Genomic DNA, 21,916 nt, shown 5'->3' with positions numbered 1-21,916 from the left:
AGGTACCACTGTATAATAATAATAATAATAATAATAATAATAATAATAATAATTTTAATTTATCCCACCCATCTGGCTGGGTTTCCCCAGCCACTCTGGGCGGCTTCCAACAGAACACTAAAATACAATAACCTATTAAACATTAAAAGCTTCCTTAAACAGGGCTGCCTTCTGATGTCTTCTAAAAGTCAGATAGTTGTTTATTTCCTTGACATCTGGCGGGAGGGCGTTCCACAGGGCAGGCACCAACACCGAGAAGGCCCTCTGCCTAGTTCCCTTGTATCTTCGCCGTGAAGGAACCGCCAGAATTTGCAGCTCCAGAAACAACTATCCTTCAAAATCCACCACCTCTCTGAATCTTGGGGTGCAGTTCTCCAGACAAAATAATGCGTACAAAAATGCACTATACATATATATTTGGGAATGTGTGCATAACACGCATCTGTTAGTGAAAATAAAAGGAAACCGGATTCTGGTAGCAGGCGATGCTGAAGCAGTCTAACACCTTGCAAATCAACCTTGCAAATCGGAAACCAAGAAAGCGGTGAGATGGAGGTGGGAGTTCACACATTAATTTGATTCGGCCAGCCGGCGGAGTCAAATTCTAGTCCCAAAACCAGCAGGGAAAGATATAAACGGCTTCTCGGTTTTGAAAGGCGGCTCCTATAATTAAGTCATCCGGCGAGACTCCAAGCTGTGAACACTTTTCGGCTGCCTCACCTGCAGGGCTGACGGCACCTTCCTTTTCTTAAGAGATTACCCTCTGCGACTTCCCTTCCTAAACAGGCTTTTTTTCTGGGACATACTGCTGCATTCTCTGAAAGGTTTGGGAGCCAACGATGCCAACTTCTAAAGAGCCTTTATCCGTTTCCACGGCTACAGAGGATGATGGCTATTGGCAGGTCAGGGATGCTGCCGCAGAGCTGGGGCCAAACCATGGCTGTCGACTTACAGATTTGAAAATAAGGGACCAGCAGCCTCAAAAATAAGGGATCAGCAGCCGAAATAAGGGATTTTAGTCAACCAGCAGCCAAACGAAGCCTCAAGCGGTGGTTCCCACAGCGCAGCAACCCGGCAAAGGGGATGCAGGAAGGAAAACCACCATCACCTCTCCGCTGGGAAGTGCTGAGCAAAGGCGAGTCCCCAGGCAACGCGGCCGATTTGATCAGCACAAGGCATGCAAGCTCCACCCCCAGTCGTTCTTAGACTCCTTACTGGGTGAGCAACGCAGCCAAGCAACACAGTTGGAGCCTCCCTCCTCCCTGGCCGGCAGGGAGGGAGGGAGAGGAGCTGCTTCCTTTGAAACCCGGGAAATTTAAGGGACATCATCAATAAGGGACAGCAGCGGGACACGGCGCTGGGATAAGGGACTTTCCTGCCAAATAAGGGACGGTTGACAGCTATGGCCAGAACCACTCTGAGGAAGGAGAAATCGGCTTACGGCTCGTAAGGAAGCCGCTGGGGGTCACAGCAAGATTGCGAGGACACAACTGCAACCACGGTTTCCTCCTAAGAACCTGATATGAGGCTGCAGGGTCAGGCCAATGTCCCATCTGGTCTAGCATCATGTACTCACAGTGGCCAACTAGATATCCATGGGAAGCCCATGCCCTCCAACATTCCTCCGATGAAAATAGGGACATTTCTCACTTTCCGCCATTTTTGTCCCTGCTCTCCTCCTCCTTTCTTCCTCTCCTGCTCTCCGGTAGCCGCTATGAGCTGCCCGAGGGAGGACGGCAGTGGTAGTCATGGAGAGGTCAAGGAGAGGCAATAATAATAATAATAATAATAATAATAATAATAATAATTTTGTATTTATACCCTGCCCTTCCCGGTTCAGAAAACAGGGCTCAGGGCAGCTAACAACAAATTAAAAACAGTCGATGCAACAAAAAACAGCATAAAATACGGTATAAAAGGTGACTAACAATAAATTCAGAATTCAAAAATCAATTTAGGGGGGAAATCCCCTAAATCCTTCCAATAAACATTAGATGGCTAGCTGGCTGAATTAGTCCTATTTGGGCCAGCAAGGAGACCAGGGGAGAATTAGATGTGGGATCCCAGAGCGGGTAATCTTCATAAAAAGGGGAGGGAGGAAGGGGAATAAGAGATCTGCCTAAGTTCAAACTGAAAGTCAGGCGGAATAGCTCTGTCTTACAGGCCCTGCGGAAGGAAGTTAAATCCTGAAGGGCCCTAGTCTCCTGGGACAGAGCATTCCACCAGGTCGGAGCCATCACCGAAAAGGCCCTGGCCCTGGTGGAGGATAATCTGACTTCCTTAGGGCCTGGGACCTCTAAAGTATAATTATTCATGGACCTTAAGGTCCTCTGTGGGGCAGACCAGGAGAGGCGGTCCCGTAAATACGAGGGCCCTAAGCCACTCTTATATCGTTGTTTGTAGAATCTTATTAACCTGACAATGCAAAACCAACCAACAAACCATATTTTTTTAATCACAGTTTGGGGAAAAATCCCAGTTAATGTTAATCACTGCTAGGTCTTATTTGGACACAAGTGCAAACTACAACTATGGCAAACTACAGAAGAGAATATAAATCTACTCACGAAAGGAGAAGAGGGAGGAAACTTAACCCACACAGAATATTTCCAACTGTCAAGTTGGTTTGGAGAGCAAAACACTTTGATGTCCAGTGACCCATGCAAAAGCATCGCTTGGCTGGTAAGCGATTGAAAGGTGGACACGGCGGGAGTTTTGCTACAGATCACTTGACAGGTCACAGAAACTGCAAATTCCCAATTCTCAGGGAGCGGCGCAGGTTTTCCAGAAAACCAGGAACAGGAAAATTTCCCTACACAAATCCGGGGGACTTTGCCTCAGAAAGCTTGTCCTGGGATTTATTCTGGTGCCCTGGAGTGTGAGCGAACCAATTTAGCATGTTTATTTTCCTTGCATTTAGGAAGCAAAAGCTAAAACTGTCAGGCTTGCATAATATTGAATTTGCGGTTGGTGCCCTTTTGAGGAACTTACGAAACAGAAAAGTTTTCCACGGAAAAAGAGAGCACTGGGAAATCTTCTGCCCAATACAGTGATATCTCGGTTTTTGAACGTAATCTGTTCCGGAAGAACGTTTGACATCCGAATCGTTCGAAAACTGAGGCGCAAAGAGTGGTCTGCCAATTCAATAGAGAAAATTGTGAAAAACAACAGATAAAACCGAGAGGAAGCCATTCGACTTCTGAGGCGCGTTCGAAAATGGAATAATTTACTTCTGGGTTTTCGGTGTTCAAAACCCGAAGCATTTGGCAGCGGAGGTGTCCAAAAACCGAGGTACCACTGTATCAGCGTTTCCATGCCAACGAGCAACGTGCGGCAGCCAGAAGGAAGGAGCCCAAAGTGAGAAAATTTTGTGCGGAAAGTGTTGTGTGGCTGGGCCCTCTCATGTGGACACAGCCCAGCGCGGTACGGTCCACACAAAGGAAAACTACCGTATTTTGCGCCCCATAAGACGCTCCGGCCCATAAGACGCACCTAGTTTTTTGGGGGGGAAATAAAGAAAAAAAAATTTATTTCCCCCCCCAGGTGCGGGGCTGGAAGAACCAGGTCGGGGAACAGTGGGAAGGCACGCTCTGCCTCCCCGCTGTCCCCCGAGCTTGTGGGGCTGGCGATGGGGAGAAGTGCACCAGTCCCGCGATGGCAGGCAGCTCTGTGCCGCCATCCCGAGCGGGACGGGACTTAGCGCCCCGCTCGGGATGGAGGCGTAGACCTGCCTGCGGTCCCGCGACGGCAGGCAGATCTCTGCCGCCATCCCGAGCGGGGCGGGACTTAGCGCACCGCTCGGGATGGCGGCGTAGACCTGCCTGCAGTCCCGCGACGGCAGGCAGATCTCTGCCGCCATCCCGAGCGGGGCGGGACTTAGCGCACCGCTCGGGATGGCGGCGTAGACCTGCCTGCGGTCCCGCGACGGCAGGCAGATCTCTGCCGCCATCCCGAGCGGGGCGGGACTTAGCGCACCGCTCGGGATGGCGGCGTAGACCTGCCTGCGGTCCCGCGACGGCAGGCAGATCTCTGCCGCCATCCCGAGCGGGGCGGGACTTAGCGCACCGCTCGGGATGGCGGCGTAGACCTGCCTGCGGTCCCGCGACGGCAGGCAGATCTGTGCCGCCATCCCGAGCGGGGCGGGACTTAGCGCACCGCTCGGGATGGCGGCGTAGACCTGCCTGCGGTCCCGCGACGGCAGGCAGATCTGTGCCGCCATCCCGAGCGGGGCGGGACTTAGCGCACCGCTCGGGATGGCGGCGTAGACCTGCCTGCAGTCCCGCGACGGCAGGCAGATCTCTGCCGCCATCCCGAGCGGGGCGGGACTTAGCGCACCGCTCGGGATGGCGGCGTAGACCTGCCTGCAGTCCCGCGACGGCAGGCAGATCTGTGCCGCCATCCCGAGCGGGGCGGGACTTAGCGCACCGCTCGGGATGGCGGCGCAGAGCTGCGCTGGTCCCAGGAGCGCAGGCAGCTCTGCAGGGCCACCGGGAGCGGGGCGGAGCTTCTCCCCCGGCTCCCGGTGGCCGGGCAGAGCTGCGCTGGTCCCAGGAGCGCAGGCAGCTCTGCAGGGCCACCGGGAGTGGGGCGGAGCTTCTCCCCCGGCTCCCGGTGGCCGGGCAGAGCTGCGCTGGTCCCAGGAGCGCAGGCAGCTCTGCAGGGCCACAGGGAGCGGGGCGGAGCTTCTCCCCCGGCTCCCGGTGGCCGGGCAGAGCTGCGCTGGTCCCAGGAGCGCAGGCAGCTCTGCAGGGCCACCGGGAGCGGGGCGGAGCTTCTCCCCCGGCTCCCGGTGGCCGGGCAGAGCTGCGCTGGTCCCAGGAGCGCAGGCAGCTCTGCAGGGCCACCGGGAGCGGGACGGAGCTTCTCCCCCGGCTCCCGGTGGCCGGGCAGAGCTGCGCTGGTCCCAGGAGCGCAGGCAGCTCTGCAGGGCCACCGGGAGCGGGGCGGAGCTTCTCCCCCGGCTCCCGGTGGCCGGGCAGAGCTGCGCTGGTCCCAGGAGCGCAGGCAGCTCTGCAGGGCCACCGGGAGCGGGGCGGAGCTTCTCCCCCGGCTCCCGGTGGCCGGGCAGAGCTGCGCTGGTCCCAGGAGCGCAGGCAGCTCTGCACGGCCACCGGGAGCGGGGCGGAGCTTCTCCCCCGGTTCCCGGTGGCCGGGCAGAGCTGCGCTGGTCCCAGGAGCGCAGGCAGCTCTGCAGGGCCACCGGGAGCGGGGCGGAGCTTCTCCCCAGGCTCCCGGTGGCCGGGCAGAGCTGCGCTGGTCCCGGGATTGCAGGCAGCTCTGCGCAACCCTCGGAGCCGGTCTCCCGAGGGTTGCGCAGAGCTTCCTGAAGCCTGGAGAGCGAGAGGGGTCGGTACGCACCGACCCCCCTCGCTCTCCAGGCTTCAGCGAAAGCCTGCATTCGCCCCATAAGACGCAGGCACATTTCCCCTTCATTTTTGGAGGGGAAAAAGTGCGTCTTATGGGGCGAAAAATACGGTAAGCAAGTTTGCCTCGATATGGCAAACTGAATGCAAAAGAACACATAAAATTCAAGGTGCTGTATGAATGTCAGGGACTGTCAGGAAGCTGAGTAGTGTGAACTCGGATAAGGGAGGCAGGAGGCTGGAGTCTGACTCAGGAAAGGAGATAAAAAAATTCTTTCCAGTAGCACCTTAAAGGTAAAGGGACCCTTGACCGTTAGGTCCAGTCGCGGACGACTCTGGAGAATAAAGCTCATCTCGCTTTATTAGCTGAGGGAGCCAGCGTACAGCTTCCGGGTCATGTGGCCAGCATGACTAAGCCGCTTCTGGTGAACCAGAGCAGCACACGGAAACGCCGTTTACCTTCCCGCCAGAGTGGTACCTATTTATCTACTTGCACTTTGAGGTGCTTCCGAACTGCTAGGTTGGCAGGAGCAGGGACCGAGCAACGGGAGCTCATCCCGTTGCGGGGATTCGAACCGCCGACCTTCTGATCGGCAAGCCCTAGTCTCTGTGGTTTAACCCACAGCGCCACCCACGCCTTAGAGACCAACTAAATTTGTTATTGGTATGAGCTGTCAGGTGCATGCACATTTCTTCAGATAGGAAAGGAGGTTGGGGATTTGTGGGGACCTGTACCAGCCAGGAGACAAGAATCAGAGTCACGGGATGCTTCAGAGCTGGAGGAAGAGGACGACGAGGCCGGCCGGCAAGCGAAGGGCCAGGTGCTTCCCCACCCTCTCCTGCCCCAATGTCTCCCAGAACCAGAAGAGGACTGACGAGGGAAGAGCAGAGGCAGCTTTCACGCTGGCATAGTCGCTACAGAAACTACGCCTAATCCAGAATGCGGAAGCTAGACTGGTGACTGGGAGCGGCTGCCGTGACCACATAACACTGGTCTTGAAAGACCTGCATTGGCTCCCAGTACGTTTCCGAGCACAATTCAAAGTGTTGGTGCTGACCTTTAAAGCCCTAAACGGCCGCAGCTTAGTATATCTGAAGGAGCGTCTCCACCCTCATTGTTCACTGAGGTCCAGTGCCAAGGGTCTTCTGGCGGTTCCCTCCCTGCGAGAAGTGAAGCTACAGGGAACCAGGCAGAGGGCCTTCTCGGTGGTGGCGCCTGCCCTGTGGAACACCCTCCCACCAGATGTCAAAGAGAAGAACAACTACCAGACTTTTAGAAGACATCTGAAGGCAGCCCTGTTTAGGGAAGCGTTTAATATTTGATGATTCACTGTATTTCACTGTACCCTAGCCAGAGTGGTGATGATGATGATGATGATGATGATGATGATGATGATGATGATGCACATGCTTAGAATGGTCCTCTTTCGCCAAGTCTGTGAGTTCCCCCTCTAAGAGCTTTATACTTAAAGTTGTTGTTGTTATCATCATCATCATCATCATCATCATCATCATCATCACTGTATTTTTCAGTCTATAAGACGCCCCCGTGCATAAGATGCCCTCTATTTGGGGGGACTCAGATTTAAGAAAATGGGGGGAGATGGCCCAGAGCATAAGACGCCCCCTAATTTTTGACATTGTTTTTTAGGGGGCAAACCTAGTCTTATACACGGTATTATTAGGGTAGATGTGCACAGCCTGTTGGGGGAAGGTATATAAACTGGGGAGGGATGGTGGTCCAACTACACCATGAAGTATGGACCTGGGAATAACTGCCTAAATTCTGGACTGGTGTGTTTTTAGATAATCCATAGCTGTATGGCAGATGAAGGTGATGGACTATATGGAATTGGCAGAAATGACTGGCAGAATCCGGGACCAGAAAGAAGAGTCGGTGGAAGAAGATTGGAAGAAATTTAAAGATTACCTACAGAAATATTGTAAAATTAATGAATGTTAGAATGATGTTGGATAGAAATTAAGTGGTTTCTAGCTGTAATGCTTTAAGAGAATATGAAACAAAGGTCTATAAACGGGTAAAAGCTTAATGGTAAGGATTTGCTGAACTAATAAATTTAAGTGCAATACAAAAAAGGGAGGTATGAGGAGGTCCGGGGAAATAAGCTTAAGGAAAATAAGAAACGGAAAATTAATGTGTTTTTTTAACTGTTTTTATTTTGCATTTTTCTTTTTATTTTTCCATTGTTATTGTAATGTGTGAAAAAATCTTAATAAATATCTTATATATATATAAAAAGATAATCCGTAGCTGTAGAAGCAACTCTCTTTCTTTGACAATAAAGAGTTCAACCCTCTGCCGTGTGAATTCCTTTGTCTGGGAAGCACCCTTGGAAATGAAGGTTGTGTATTTCTGTGACATAGATACGAAAGGATTTTAAAGCTTCACAAACCGCAAGTCGGCGGCCTATTGAACATGCAGCAACCGCCAAACATTCTTATGCGACATCATGGAAGAGCAAGGCACATTATACAACATCGCATCCATGTGCTCTAAAATAACCAGCTTTGTCAACGAGATGTCTCGTTCAAATGCTGACTGCACCACAGCAATGAAATCGAGAGATAAATGCAATGCCAGCGTGAGGGTGTGATCAGGGGAAAAAATGTTCAGGTTGCTCCCAAGGGGGAAAGAACGAGGGATAGGTTAAATAACAAATAAGGCTAAGATACCAAACCTTCAAACTCCATAATACATGGGTTTGAAAGACAAATAATCTTATGAGTTTTCAAAGCCAGCAATCTTCAGGCCAGTTACTTGGTTCTTTATCTAGAAGCTCACCTTAAGGCTCACAGATGTAAGCATTTAGAAGCAAATAAGGTGAGAGAAATTTAGGGGTTTTATACACCTAATAATAATAATAATAATAATAATAATAATTTATTATTATACATAATAATAACCTTATATTATTATTATTAATAATAATAATCTTGAGAGTCGCATGGACTGCAAGAAGATCAAACATATCCATTCTGAAGGAAATCAGCCCTGAGTGCTCACTGGAAGGACAGATCCTGAAGCTGAGGCTCCAGTACTTTGGCCACCTCATGAGAAGAGAAGACTCCCTGGAAAAGACCCTGATGCTGGGAAAGATGGAGGGCACAAGGAGAAGGGGACGACAGAGGACGAGATGGTGGGAGAGTGTTCTGGAAGCTACCAGCATGAGTTTGGCCAAACTGAGGGAGGCAGTGGAAGACAGGAGGGCCTGGCGTGCTCTGGTCCAGGGGGTCACGAAGAGTCGGATGAGACTAAATGACTAAACAACAACAATAATTTATTATTTATACCCTGCCCATCTGGCTGGGCTTCCCCAGCCACTCTGGGCGGCTTCCAACAAAATATTAAAATACATTATGAATATTATGAGCAAAATGGGAAATTGATGTGGACAGCCATTTATTCTATGATGATTTGAAATTTGAACATGAACTTGCTTGGCATGTTAGTAGTCTTATTGGCTAGGGTGCCTTCCTTGCTTTAATTTACTGATTTTATTTTATTTCTTTCCTGTCACGGCTAAAATGGCCGCTGTTTCTTTAATGCGAATAAAGCTGGGTCAGCATGACTCAGCGGCCTGCAGCAGGTTGTATATATAAGTGAGAAATGCTAGTTTGGGCTGTGGCTGGTGTTTGGGTTGGTTGGTGCTGGTGTGTATAGTTATTCAGTCGTGTTTTGCACAAAGACTTTTAATAAAACTCTGCAAGGATATTCCCGTGGACTCTTTTTGTGCCGACAAGGAGACTGAGAAGATAAAGGGAGGTCAGAACCGTTTCCTTCTTTTTTTTTTGCTTTTTTACAAACACTGACAGGTTATGGGCCCAGTGTTTCTGAGCATGTGCAGAGTGCAAAAACGACTAACAGCATTTCAGCAAGGAGCTGGTGAGTCCTGGTGGTGTACGGAGCCAGTGGCTGTGCGTTGGAGCAGTTGGTGGCAAGCTGTAACTGTCTGCAGCGACGCTGGAGCGGCTAGGATCTGAGGATCAGGAAAGCACTCAGCGTCGGCTACTGGAACAGTTTGAACTGCTAGAGGACCACAGTAGGCGACTCACAGAGCGGCTACACCAGTTGCGGAGCCAGGCGGGACCTGAGGGTCAACAGAGGCAGCAGCTAGAAGCCGGTGAGTGCCAGCCAGGACCATCTAGTTGGACTCTAAAGAGAGAGTCAGGAGAGATTGCTGGAGACCCCACAGAAGGGGCTCAGCAAGCACCAGCAGAGATGGCAGATTTCCAGTCTTCCCAAGTTGTAAATATTGGGGGAGGCATCCCTTTTGAACTTCTCTCAGAGGGCAACTGGCTGAGTTGGTCAATTAAAATGCAGCAGTTGTTAAGGAGAGATGGACTATGGGACTGTGTTGAAACTGAGGTTTTGAGAACTGACTCTGCTGAGAAAAAACGGCTAGATGAAAGGGCCCGTGCCCAAATTATGCTGTGTTTGAGCAACTCTAAGTTATTGCATGTAGCAAATGCCAGCACAGCGTTTGAGTGCTGGAATTTATTAAGGGAAATGCATGTCAGAGAAACTGCTGGAACTATAATTTCTCTGACCAGAAGGCTGTTCAGGACTGTTATGAAGGAAGGTGAGAGTTTGGCAACTCATCTTCAAACGCTGAAATCTCTGTTTCTTCAACTACAGCAGAGAGGTAAGCGTTATGATGAGACTGACCAAACCTACATTATCCTTTCAAGTTTGCCTGAAAGCTGGTTGCCTGTGATTAACAGCATGGAGAGTATGCGTCCCCGAGATCTGACCCTTGAGTATGTGGTTGGAAGATTGACCGAAGAAGCAGAAAGAAGGTCAGATAGACAGGCTGAACTCCAAGAGCGGAGGAGTTACAGCAAAGGGGGCCAGCAGCAGAATCTGCCAATGGAGCAACGCCAAGGTTTGGACTTGGCCATGGTGGTGAGGATGTGCTATAGATGCAACCAACCTGGGCATCTCCAACGTCAATGCAGGGCAAGACTTCCAGGAGACGACGTGGAGCAGAGACAGCAATCGACGCAGAAACGTAAGCAGAAGGGGTTCTCTTCAGGGAAGAAGAACACGCGTTCTGCTCAGTTTGTGTCTGCATTTTCTCGGGAGGAGAGAAAGATACCTCGAGGAACATGGTTGCTGGACTCTGGCAGCAGCAGGATTATCTGCAACAGTCGGGAGGACTTTAAGACCCTGGAGAAGCCAGCTGATGGAAAAGACTCAATTTATCTTGCTGATGGTCGTAGAAGCAAGATTGGTGGCCAGGGAACATGTTTCCTGCAGTGCTTGAACACTACTCTACCAGAGACTCTGTTTGTCAGCAGTTTGGACTATTGTTTACTGTCTGTAAGCTGTTTGATTAATGCAGGGTATAGTGTTAAGTTCACGCAGGATGGCTGTCTGATAAAGAATGGAACTCAGGTATGTGGCCATGCAAAGTTGGAAAATGGGTTATATGTAATGCAGGACAAGCCTGTTAAAGCAGCCCAGGTGGTTCAGGATAATTTGCCAGTTCATAAGGGGTGTGTACATCAACTGCACAGAAAACTGGGTCACGCCAATTTCCGTGTGCTTTCAGAAATGCAAAAGGTGTGCAAGAACCTAAAAGTAAATAGCTGTAACTGTTTCCTAGATTGCAATGTATGTAAAATGGCCAAATCTAAGAGGAAGCCTGTGGCTTCTAAAAGCGACAGAGTATCTAAAGAGGTTTTAGAACTTGTCCATTGTGACGTGATAGGCCCTTTTCCACAGAAGACTGAAGGGGGCGCCAGATATGCTTTTCTGGTAATAGATGACAAATCACGTTTTAGTTGGCTGTTTTTGTTAAAGCAGAAATCTGAGTGTTTCCCCACATTCAGAGAATGGGTTGCCCAAGCTGAAAAGCTCTTCGCTCGGCCTGTTGTGCAGCTGCAAACAGATAGGGGCGGAGAATTTCTGAACAAACAATTTGGGGCATGGTTGCGACGTAAGGGGATCACTCACCGTTTGACTAACCCTTATAGCCCTGCTGAAAATGGTCTGTGTGAAAGACGTGGGGCTGTGATACAGTCAGTAAAGGACTGCCTGCTAGTGGATGCAGGATTGGGCCACAACCATAGGCTGTGGGGCGAGGCTTTTCTGACCGCGAACTTTTTGATTAATAGAACCTGGTCTAGCTCTATAAAAGATATTCCATATCGTGTGTTGTTTGGGAAAGAACCAGAGTGGACAATGCTCCATAATTGGGGTTCTTGGGCACATGTAAACATTCCCAAAGCTCAGCGCCAGAAAGGGGGCGCTAGAGCGCAGAAACTGCGGTTTGTGGGATATCAGTCCTATGGCAAAGGATGGCGTTTCAATTTACGCCCAGGACGCGTGGTTCTGTCGCGAAGTGCAGACTTCGCTGACCAGGACAGATGGACTGCGATCCATGCCAACCCAGATTGCCTACTGCCCCTGCAAGTAAGAGAAGAGGCTTCTTCTCAGCCATTGGCAACACAGGAGCAGGATGAGGAGGAGGCACAGATTTCCCCAAAAGATGTGGCAATAGATAATACTTCTCTAGAGGAAGAGGAAGAAGAGCCAGAGATAAGGGGGGAAGAAGAAGTAGTTGTGCCTAGGCGCTCCCAGCGTTCAAACAAGGGTGTACCTCCTCAGCGTTTGACCCTAGGAGGAGTGAGAGTATGCAATGTGAGTTGTGTGGAACCACAGAGTTATAATGAAGTCTTAGACTTACCCCCTGGGGAACGTGCTTTGTGGGAACAAGCTATGAAAGAAGAAATGGACTCTTTTAAACGTAACAAAGTGTTTGAGGTCATAATGCCGCCACCTGGTGGCAGAGTGGTGTCATGCAAGTGGGTTTACAAAAGGAAAACCCTTGCATCTGGGGAACCACGTTTTCGAGCCAGATTAGTAGCCAGAGGGTTCACTCAGATTAAAGGGGAGAGTTATGATGAAGTGTTTTCTCCCACGGTAAAGAGTGAAACTTTTCGTTTAATGCTTTCCATTGCTGCTGTAAGACAACTAGCAGTGCACCATTTTGATGTTGATGCTGCATATCTGCATGCAAATTTAGACCATGAAGTGTTAATGAGACAACCCCCTGGGTTTGAAGAGGAGAATGGTGCAGTCTGGCGTTTGAGAAAGGCTGTTTACGGTCTCAAACAAAGTGGAAGGTGTTGGAACCAGTGTTTAAATGAAGCCCTTGTAAAACTTGGTTTTAAAAGAAGTGTGGCTGATCCATGCCTGTACACCAAGGGGACAGGCAACAAATATCTAATGCTCTTAGTCTTTGTTGATGACTTGCTTGTGGCAGGGGGTTCCACAGATGAGATCCAGAAGCTCACAAGTCAACTGGAAAAGAGGTTTAAGCTTAAAGCCTTAGGGCCTGTAAGCAATTACTTGGGAGTAGAAGTAAGGCAGGAAGCAGATGGAAGCTTCCTATTGAGCCAGAAAGAGAAAATTCTTCATTTGATAGAGCAGTTTGGCATGGAAAACTGCAAGCCAGTTCAGACTCCCATGACACCAGATTTCCCAAAGACAGTGTGTGATGATGAATTTGATCAGCCTGAGTTGTATCACTCAAAAATAGGATCACTGTTGTATTTAAGCCAGTGGTCAAGGCCAGACATTGCATGTGCTACAAATGTTCTGAGCCAACGTGTATCTAAACCCAGTACTGCCGATTGGTGTGCTTTGAAAAGGCTTATCAGATATCTAAAGGGGACATTAAATGCATGTTTGAAGATATCTAGTGCACAAGATGAAAAACTAGAAGTATTTGTTGATGCGGACTGGGGAAGCTGTGTAGCTACCAGAAAATCTACAAGTGGAATGGTTATGATGTTTGCCAATTCCATAATTGGATGGAGGTCAAAGAAACAAGGATTTGTTGCAACCTCATCCTGTGAGGCAGAATATGGGAGCCTGTCGCTAGCATGCAATGAAATCATATGGTTTATACAAATACTAAAAGATCTAGATTGTAAAGTAGATTTGCCTATACAAGTGTATGAAGGTAGCCAATCGTGCATTGCATTAGCGGGCTCGGAAATAATGAAATCCGCATCAAAACATATTGCTATCCGTCATGCGAATGTGAGAGATTGTGTACAGAATGGGGTAATCAAACTGGAGTACTGTCAATCACAAGATAATATTGCTGATTTGTTTACCAAGCCTTTGCCAGCAACATGCCATAATGAATTGATGACAAAACTGGGTTTATGTATATAATGTATGTATGTATTGTTTCTGTTGGGGTTTTTCGCATTTAAGAAACAGAAGGGGTGTCACGGCTAAAATGGCCGCTGTTTCTTTAATGCGAATAAAGCTGGGTCAGCATGACTCAGCGGCCTGCAGCAGGTTGTATATATAAGTGAGAAATGCTAGTTTGGGCTGTGGCTGGTGTTTGGGTTGGTTGGTGCTGGTGTGTATAGTTATTCAGTCGTGTTTTGCACAAAGACTTTTAATAAAACTCTGCAAGGATATTCCCGTGGACTCTTTTTGTGCCGACAAGGAGACTGAGAAGATAAAGGGAGGTCAGAACCGTTTCCTTCTTTTTTTTTTGCTTTTTTACAAACACTGACATTTCCTTCCTTATTTTTCAAAAAGTAAGCTGTATAAAGCATGGGATTGTATCAGGCGAAGCTTATTGACGGTGTTCTACAGTATTCCGTAGGCACTCATCTGATTTTAAGCAGAGAATTAAAAGCGAGGAATGTTCCGCGGAGAGAATGAAGACGTTTGAGATGACCTCGTGGCGTGGAAACGAAAGACAACAGCATGCGAGATTCAGGTCTACTGGGTGGAAGGGCAATGCAGGAATTGCAGAAAAGGAAGGGGGCAGGATCACGCTGGGTCTTGCCAGCTGCCATGGTAAGAATTTTGGCAGAGAGCGTCCTAGAAGGGTAGCGGTCCCTCCATGATCCCCTCGTATTATACCTGCCACAGGCATCTCAGAAGCGAACTTGCAACTGCCCAGAGACAGCTGGCAACGCATGTCAAGAACCCAGAAAGAAGGACAAAACTGTTAGAATTCCTGCTCCGTGATTGCAGTCATGGGATTTTTGTCTATCACATGACGGTTTATGTTTTGACTCCACAGAGTGGGAAGTGACGGAGACGGGATGTTTGTGTTACTGTGTTCTGTGAAGTGGGACTACTGTCCTTTCTTCTTTCTCTCTTTGCTGGCTGATGCTAGAGAGAGAGGGAGCCATGTCACAGTGCTCCGTGTGTGTTTATATGTAAATAAAGTAAAAAGGTAAAGGGACCCCTGACCATTAGGGTCCAGTCGTGACCGACTCTGAGGTTGCGGTCCTCATCTTGCTTTATTGGCCGAGGGAGCCGGCGTACAGCTTCCGGGTCAGCATGACTAAGCCGCTTCTGGCGAACCAGAGCAGCGCACAGAAAAGCCATTTACCTTCCCACTGGAGCGGTGCCTATTTATCTACTTGTACTTTGACGTGCTTTCGAACTGCAAGGTTGGCGGGAGCAGGGACTGAGCAATGGGAGCTCACTCCGTCACGGGGATTCGAACCGCGACCTTCTGATTGGCAAGTCCTAGGCTCTGCGGTTTAACACACAGCGCCACTCGTGTCCCTTATGTAAATAAAGTAGATTGCCCAAAATGGTGAGTTGTTGAGGTCTGTTACGCAAACTGAGAACACTTTGTGGATCCCTAAGTGCGCCGATGTCTGTTGTCGGTTGCTGTGATGTTCGGGCAGAAGAAAGTTTTTGAAGCTCCCGAACGATCGACCAGGAGGGAGAGAACATGCCAGTCGGGCATGTGTCTCTGCCAGGGTCCTACTCGAGTGTAGGATGAGCGCCTGACAAAAACTTCCCTCTGCAGCAAGGAACCGTCCACTCTCCACCCTTGTAAGTCCTTTCTCAGTTTTATCCATTCTCCCAGAGACGCCTAGCCAGAATTGGCCGGAAAAGCAGACTTTTATTATTCTTACGGGATGCGGGTGGCACTGTGGGTTAAACCACAAAGCCTAGGACTTGCCGATCAGAAGGTTGGTGGTTCGAATCCCCGCGACGGGGTGAGCTCCCGTTGCTCAGTCCCTGCTCCTGCCAACCTAGCAGTTCGAAAGCACGTCAGAGTGCAAGTACATAAATAGGTACCGCTCCGGCGGAAAGGTAAATGGCGTTTCCGTGCGCTGCTCTGGATCGCCAGAAGCGGCTTAGTCTTGCTGGCCACATGACCTGGAAGCTGTACACCAGCTCCCCCGGCCAATAAAGCAAGATGAGCGCCACAACCCCAGAGTTGGTCACGACTGGACCTAATGGTCAGGGGTCCCTTTACCTTTATTATTCTTACCTCTTCCGTATTATTTAAATTCCCTCCTTTCAAATCCCTGGAAATCCCCCCGTGCCCCGTGAAGGAAAAAGGAGAGCGCATGCAAACCCACGTGCAAAGCCCATCATCTCACACACCACAAGCTGCAGGCAATACCTGGCGGGTTTCCGTCTCGGTCGCGGCGGAATCGTCCCAGGACGCTTTGAACTCCCCACTCAGGTAGAGCTGTCGGAAACGGGGTCAGAAAACCAAGGTCATTCAATGGAGAAGGGAGAGGGGAGCAAGCGAGGAAGGAGGAGGAGAACAGGTGCAGGCTAGGCCAGGGCAAGCCACAGCTGCGTTGAGGGCCAGCGCTTTATTATATCTTGCATTGTTGCCAAATGTAGAAAGCTCTTGGCAGGTCAAATGCACAGGTTGGTCGAGGATGAGGCGTCTGAGGGCATCTGAACGCCCGTCTCAGCATTCGCCCCTATGTTATACGACAAGTCCATGTTTCACCTGGGAGTCATTTTGGGCTCACAGCTGTCCATGGAGGCGCAGGTTAATTCTGTGTCCAGGGCGGCTGTCTCCCAGCTCCATCTGGTACGCAGGCTAAGACCCTCCTTTCCCACTGTCTGTCTCGCCAGAGTGGTGCATGCTCTAGTTATCTCCCGCTTGGACTACTGCAATGCGCTCTACGTGGGGCTACCTTTGTAGGTGACCCAGAAACCGCAATTAATCCAGAATGCGGCAGCTAGACTGGTGACTGGGAGTGGCCGCCAGGACCGCATAACACCAGTCCTGAGAGATCTGCATTGGCTCCCAGTACGTTTCCGAGCACAATTCAAAGTGTTGGTGTTGACCTTGAAATCCCTAAATGGCCTCGGTCCTGTATACCTGAAGGAGCGTCTCCACCCCATCGTTCTGCCCGGACACTGAGGTCCAGCTCCGAGGGCCTTCTGGCGGTTCCTCATTGCGAGAAGTGAGGTTACAGGGAACCAGGCAGAGGACCTTCTCGGTGGTGGCACCCACCCTGTGGAACGCCCTCCCTTCAGATGTGAAGGAAATAAGCAGCTATCTTCTCTTTAAAAGACATCTGAAGGCAGCCCTGTTTAGAGAAGTTTTTAATATTTAATGCTGTACTTTTTAACACTTGATTGGAAGCCGCCCAGAGTGATGGGGAAACCCAGCCAGATGGGCGGGGTATAAATAATAAATTATTGTTATTGTTATTATTATTATTATTAGTAGTAGTAGTAGTATTCCACCAACATGAGAAACAGCCAAAGTTAGGACCAGGCGTATGCTATGAATCTGTAGAAGTGTAAGAACGGCAGCACCAAAAACCCACCTCCTGAGAAACACAGCTGCATTTATAAGCCAAAGGGCTGCAAGGGTTGGGCTTAAAAGTGCAGGGTTCGTGGTTTGCAAAATGTGAGAAATCCAATAGCCTAGGCATATGACATTTCTAATAGTGGGGGCCAATATATGCTCCCTTCTTGATGCACATGTGAAGAATCCAGTCCCCATATGTGCATCTTAATACAGTGGTACCACGGATTAAGTACTTTATTCGTTCCAGAGTTCCGTTCTTAACCTGAAACTGTTCTGAACCTGAAGCACCATTTTAGCTAATGGGGCCTCCTGCTGCTTCCGTGCCGCTGGAGCACGATTTCTGTTCTCATCCTGAAGCAAAGTTCTTAACCCAAGGTACTATTTCTGGGTTAGCAGAGTCTGTAACCTGAAGCGTATGTAACCTGAAGCGTATGTAACCCGAGGTACCACTGTACAGTGCTAAATTGGTTCTCAAACGCCTTGATACTCAAACAACTTGGAACCCAAACACTGCAAACCCGGAAGTAAGCGTTCCGGTTTGCGAACTTTTTATGGAAGCCGAACGTGCTCCGATTTGAGTGTTACGCTTCCGTTTTGAGTGTTACATTGAGCAAATGCGTTTGCTGTTTATTTTGCATTTTTGTATTTGCGGTTCTTTTTTGTTTTGTTTTTGTGACTGTGACTGTATGGAACCCAGTTCAGCTACTGATTGATTGATTGTGTGACTGCAGAACATTGTTTATTGTTTTCATTTTATGGATCCATGGTCTCGTCAGATAGTAAAAGTCATGTCAAACTGCTGTTTTTGGGGTTGTTTTTAAAAGTCTGGAGCAGATTAATCCATTTTCCATTGCTTTCTATGGAAAAGTGTGCCTTGGTTTTGGAACGCTTTGGTTTTGGAACGGACTTCTGGAACGGATTAAGTTTGAGAACCAAGGTACCACTGTAATAAATAACAATAATAGCCTCAAAGCTCTAAACGGTCTCGGCCCCGTATGCCCAAAGGAGAGCCTCTAACCCCCATCGTCCAGCCCGAGCACTGAGGTCCACTGTTGAGAGCCTTCTGGCAGTTTCCTCCCTGCGAGAAGTGATGTTACAGGGAACCAGGCAGAGGGCCTTCTTGGTGGTGGCGCCCACCCTGTGGAACGCCCTCCCATCAGATGTCAATGAAATAAAGATATACAAAACCTTGGGAAGACATCTGGAGACAGCCCTGCTCAGGGAAGTTTTTAAAAGTTGCTTTTTGTGCATGTTTTTAATATTTTTGTTGGGAGTGTGGCTGGGGCAAACCAGTCAGATGGGCGCCATACAAATAATAAAATTGTTATTGTTGCTGTTGTTATTATTCCGTGGCGCTTGTCCCAACATGCGTATGCGTGCGTGCACGCAAATAAAGCCCCAGAATCTTTGAACGTGAGCCTGGTTGTATGCGTCCAATGAATAAAAATGCCCGTCAGCTGCTGAAAAGAGTAAGCACGGACTATAAAGCCGTTTCCCAGAGACGCCCCACGGTGCAGGCATTACACTGATGCTTAAATCACAGGGTAGAAGCGTAGAAAAGCCTGGTTAAGATTCCTAAGGAGGATTGAGGCAAACAGCTTCAAAGCAATTACAGCTAAAAAGGGAGCTTAGCACCTCCAGGAGGTCAGCTCAGTGGGGCAGGAAGGCAGAACAAGCTGGTTCAGCCTTTTGCAGGATGTAGGTTTTGTGGGAATGAACCTGCCTAGCATCTCTCTCTCTCTCTCTCTCTCTCTCTCTCTCTCTCTCTCTCTCTCTCTCTCTCTCGTGTTTGCAGGTACTCCTGCTACATCAGCAAGGCCCAAAGGTAAAGGTAAAGGGACCCCTGACCATTAGGTCCAGTCGTGGCCGACTCTGGGGTTGAGGCGCTCATCTCGCTTTATTGGCCGAGAGAGCCGGCGTACAACTTCTGGGTCATGTGGCCAGCAGGACTAAGCCGCTTCTGGCAAACCAGAGCAGCACACGGAAACGCCATTTACCTTCCCGCTGGAGCGGTACCTATTTATCTACTTGCACTTTGAGGTGCTTTTGAACTGCTAGGTTGGCAGGAGCAGGGACCGAGCAACGGGAGCTCACCCCGCCGCGGGGATTCGAACCGCTGACCTTCTGATCGGCAAGTCCTAGACTCTGTGGTTTAACCCAAAGCGCCACCTGCGTCCCTCAGGGGTACCCCTCAAGGCCCAAAAGGGGTATGCAATTCTCAACCTCCACCTTTGTCCTAAGACAAAGAACTAGGTGGCAGCAAAAAGATGTGCATGAACAGCTGCAGAAACCTGCAAGGATAAACTACTACTCCGATCACACGAAGCAGTATAAAGGTACAATAAAAACAGGGATAAAAATCACTCAGACACAACAATGTATGTTATCAGACAGTCCAGAAGGACGCCAAAGCAGCAAAACAACGTGACAAGCAACAGGGAGCAGTATAAATCTATTCACTGTTTCGTCACATCAGTTGGATGTTTAGGAATCCGTCTCGACGTACGAGATCATGCATTAGTGCGCTTGAGTAATTTTATCCATATCTTTATGGCACGTTTATACTTTTTGTGGAATTAGAATTGCGTTTCGTATTTTGCTCTCGCCCAATTCTGCGCCTACGTGGCGAGAATCCCATGACTGGAAGAGATTATGGAAACTGTGTGTGTTATAGGAATTTTGTCTTAGGTATATGTCTTAGATATATGTTAAATGTTCATAAGTGTACCAACCAAGCACATACATAGATCAGCACAGGAAGACTGACCTGGAGCCATTTTGATTCCTAAACTGAGCAAATGTTTTCTCTGCAAGGTCAAAGTGGGAAACCTCCCCATTGTCTCTTTCCTCAGAAATCCTGTCTTAAGGGTATGTCTGTGTTTGAATAAGGTGTGAGCCTGTGACCTGGCCCAGAAAATAAGTATTTATCATTACAAAAGACTGGCCAGGCTCCCCAGGAAATCCAATCAAGTAAGCAGGGTATCCAATCAAGTAACCTGCCAGACAGGAGATAAACAAGGACAGGAGAAAAACAACATTCAAATTTCTGTTTTAGACCGCCTTTTCTGTGATGTAGGTATGAGGTATCTGAGGGGTGGTCTTAGGTTACACCCCTTCTGTGATGTACAGTGGTGCCCCGCAAGACGAATGCCTCGCAAGACGGAAAACTCGCTAGACGAAAGAGTTTTCCATTTTGGAGGTGCTTCGCAAAACAAATCTCCTATGGGCTTGCTTTGCAAGACGAAAATGTCTTGCGAGTTCCTGCGGGTTTTTTCCCCTCCCCCCTTTTTCTAAGCCGCTAAGCCGCTTATCAGCTGATCCGATAAGCCGATAAGCCGCTTAAAGCCGCTAATAGCGCTAATCCGTCAATGGGCTTGCTTCGCAAGACGAAAAAACCGCTAGACGAAGAGAATCACAGAACGGATTCTTTTTGTCTTGCGAGGCACCACTGTATGTATGATATTTCTGGGGGTGGTCTTGATCTACAGGGCGGCAATTTCAAAAGTCTTTATAAGGCCTTGCGCGCCATTGTTCTGGGTCCCTCCTCTCTCCTGCGTGTGGTGAGTGAGGACCCTGTTGCAACAGATCAATAAAGATCAGGCTTACTAGCTGCTTTGCTTCTCAATATTCTCTGGTTGGCCTCTGTTATTTTCTCCTACCAATAGGGAACCTATGTAAAGACTCTGCAGGATCCGTGGAGGATGCTTAGATACAAAGCACCGAAGCATCTTGGATTTGTTCTGCAGGAAGGCTGCTATCGTTCCTCCCCTCTCTTCCGGCCACCACCATTGCTTCCTTCTGCAGGTTCACCGGCAAATCTCCAAGCCCAAAGGCCGGAGGTGAGACACTTTTGGCCCTCCAGATGTCCTGGGACTCCAGCTCTCATCAGTCTCAGCCACCACCGCCAATGATCAGGAGTCCTGGGACTCGTGGTCCAGAAACGCAGGCTCCCCATCCCCAACGAAGGCAAAAGCTTCGCCCACACTTCTGCCTGCGCCGTGCCTAGAAAACACGGGTTCAAGCAGCTCCACCCTGCCCCATCACGCCTTCCCAGGGAAAACTCGCTCTTTAAAGACAGATTGGAACAAATGGCAATCCGAGTAAAAAACGATTTTTCACAGGGTTTTCATTGTACGCCTTGTTTTTATCTTTTTTCGCAACCTGGCAACTAGTAGTTTGCATCCCTTACCCCTCATATTCATCATTGTTTTAAATATAATAATTGTACCATAGTGGGAAGGGGCATGACTGGTCTGTTTTGCTTTTGTTTCATTATGTATTTTTTGTTTTCGTATGTTGTGAACCGCCCTGTGAACTTTGGATGAAGGGTGGTATAATAATAATAATAATAATAATAATAATAATAATAATAATAATAATAGCAGTAATAATAATAGCAGTACAGTGGTGCCTCGCAAGACGAAAAGAATCCGTTCTGTGATTCTCTTCGTCTAGCGGTTTTTTCGTCTTGCGAAGCAAGCCCATTGACGGATTAGCGGATTAGCGCTTTTAGCGGCTTTTAGCAGCTTATCTGCTGATCGGATCAGCTGATAAGCGGCTTAGCGGCTTAGAAAGGGGGGGGGGAGGGAAAAAAACCAGCAGGAACTCGCAAGACATTTTCGTCTTGCGAAGCAAGCCCATAGGAAATTCGTTTTGCGAAGCACCTCCAAAACGGAAAACTCTTTCGTCTAGCGAGTTTTCCGTCTTGCAAGGCATTCGTCTTGCGGGGCACCACTGCAATAATATCAGTAATAAAAGCAGTAATAATAATAATAGGGAAAGGCCTGGGGAATGCAGAGGGACGAGACATAGTGTGGATAAGCCCAAAGACAGGAACGAAAGAGATTTCGACTAAACATCAGGAATAACTTTATGATGGCAAGAGCCGTTCAACAGTGGAACGGTCTCCCTCAGGAGACCTCTCTTTCCCTGGAGGGAGAAAAACAATGCATGGTCTGCGATGGG

General features: G+C 49.0%; 1 protein-coding gene across 7 annotated transcripts in view; it reads right to left on the bottom strand.

Moving 5' to 3' along the window:
* Positions 1 to 21,916, bottom strand: part of NBEAL2 (neurobeachin like 2) — a 242,208-nt gene that overhangs the window by 96,239 nt on the left and 124,053 nt on the right. For 5 of the 7 annotated variants that reach the window (XM_081163423.1, XM_081163421.1, XM_081163424.1 and 2 more), the window contains one exon: positions 15,794 to 15,862. The exons of the other annotated variants lie outside the window; for them this stretch is intronic. In XM_081163423.1, coding sequence (XP_081019549.1) covers positions 15,794 to 15,862 — 69 coding nt within the window. The remainder of the gene's footprint in view (positions 1 to 15,793; positions 15,863 to 21,916) is intronic. 7 annotated transcript variants of the gene reach the window in all.

The sequence above is a fragment of the Podarcis bocagei genome (genome assembly GCF_964188305.1).
Source record: "Podarcis bocagei genome assembly, chromosome: 12".
In the NCBI taxonomy this organism is placed as follows: domain Eukaryota; kingdom Metazoa; phylum Chordata; class Lepidosauria; order Squamata; family Lacertidae; genus Podarcis; species Podarcis bocagei.
This window is presented reverse-complemented; position numbering and strand designations above follow the sequence as displayed.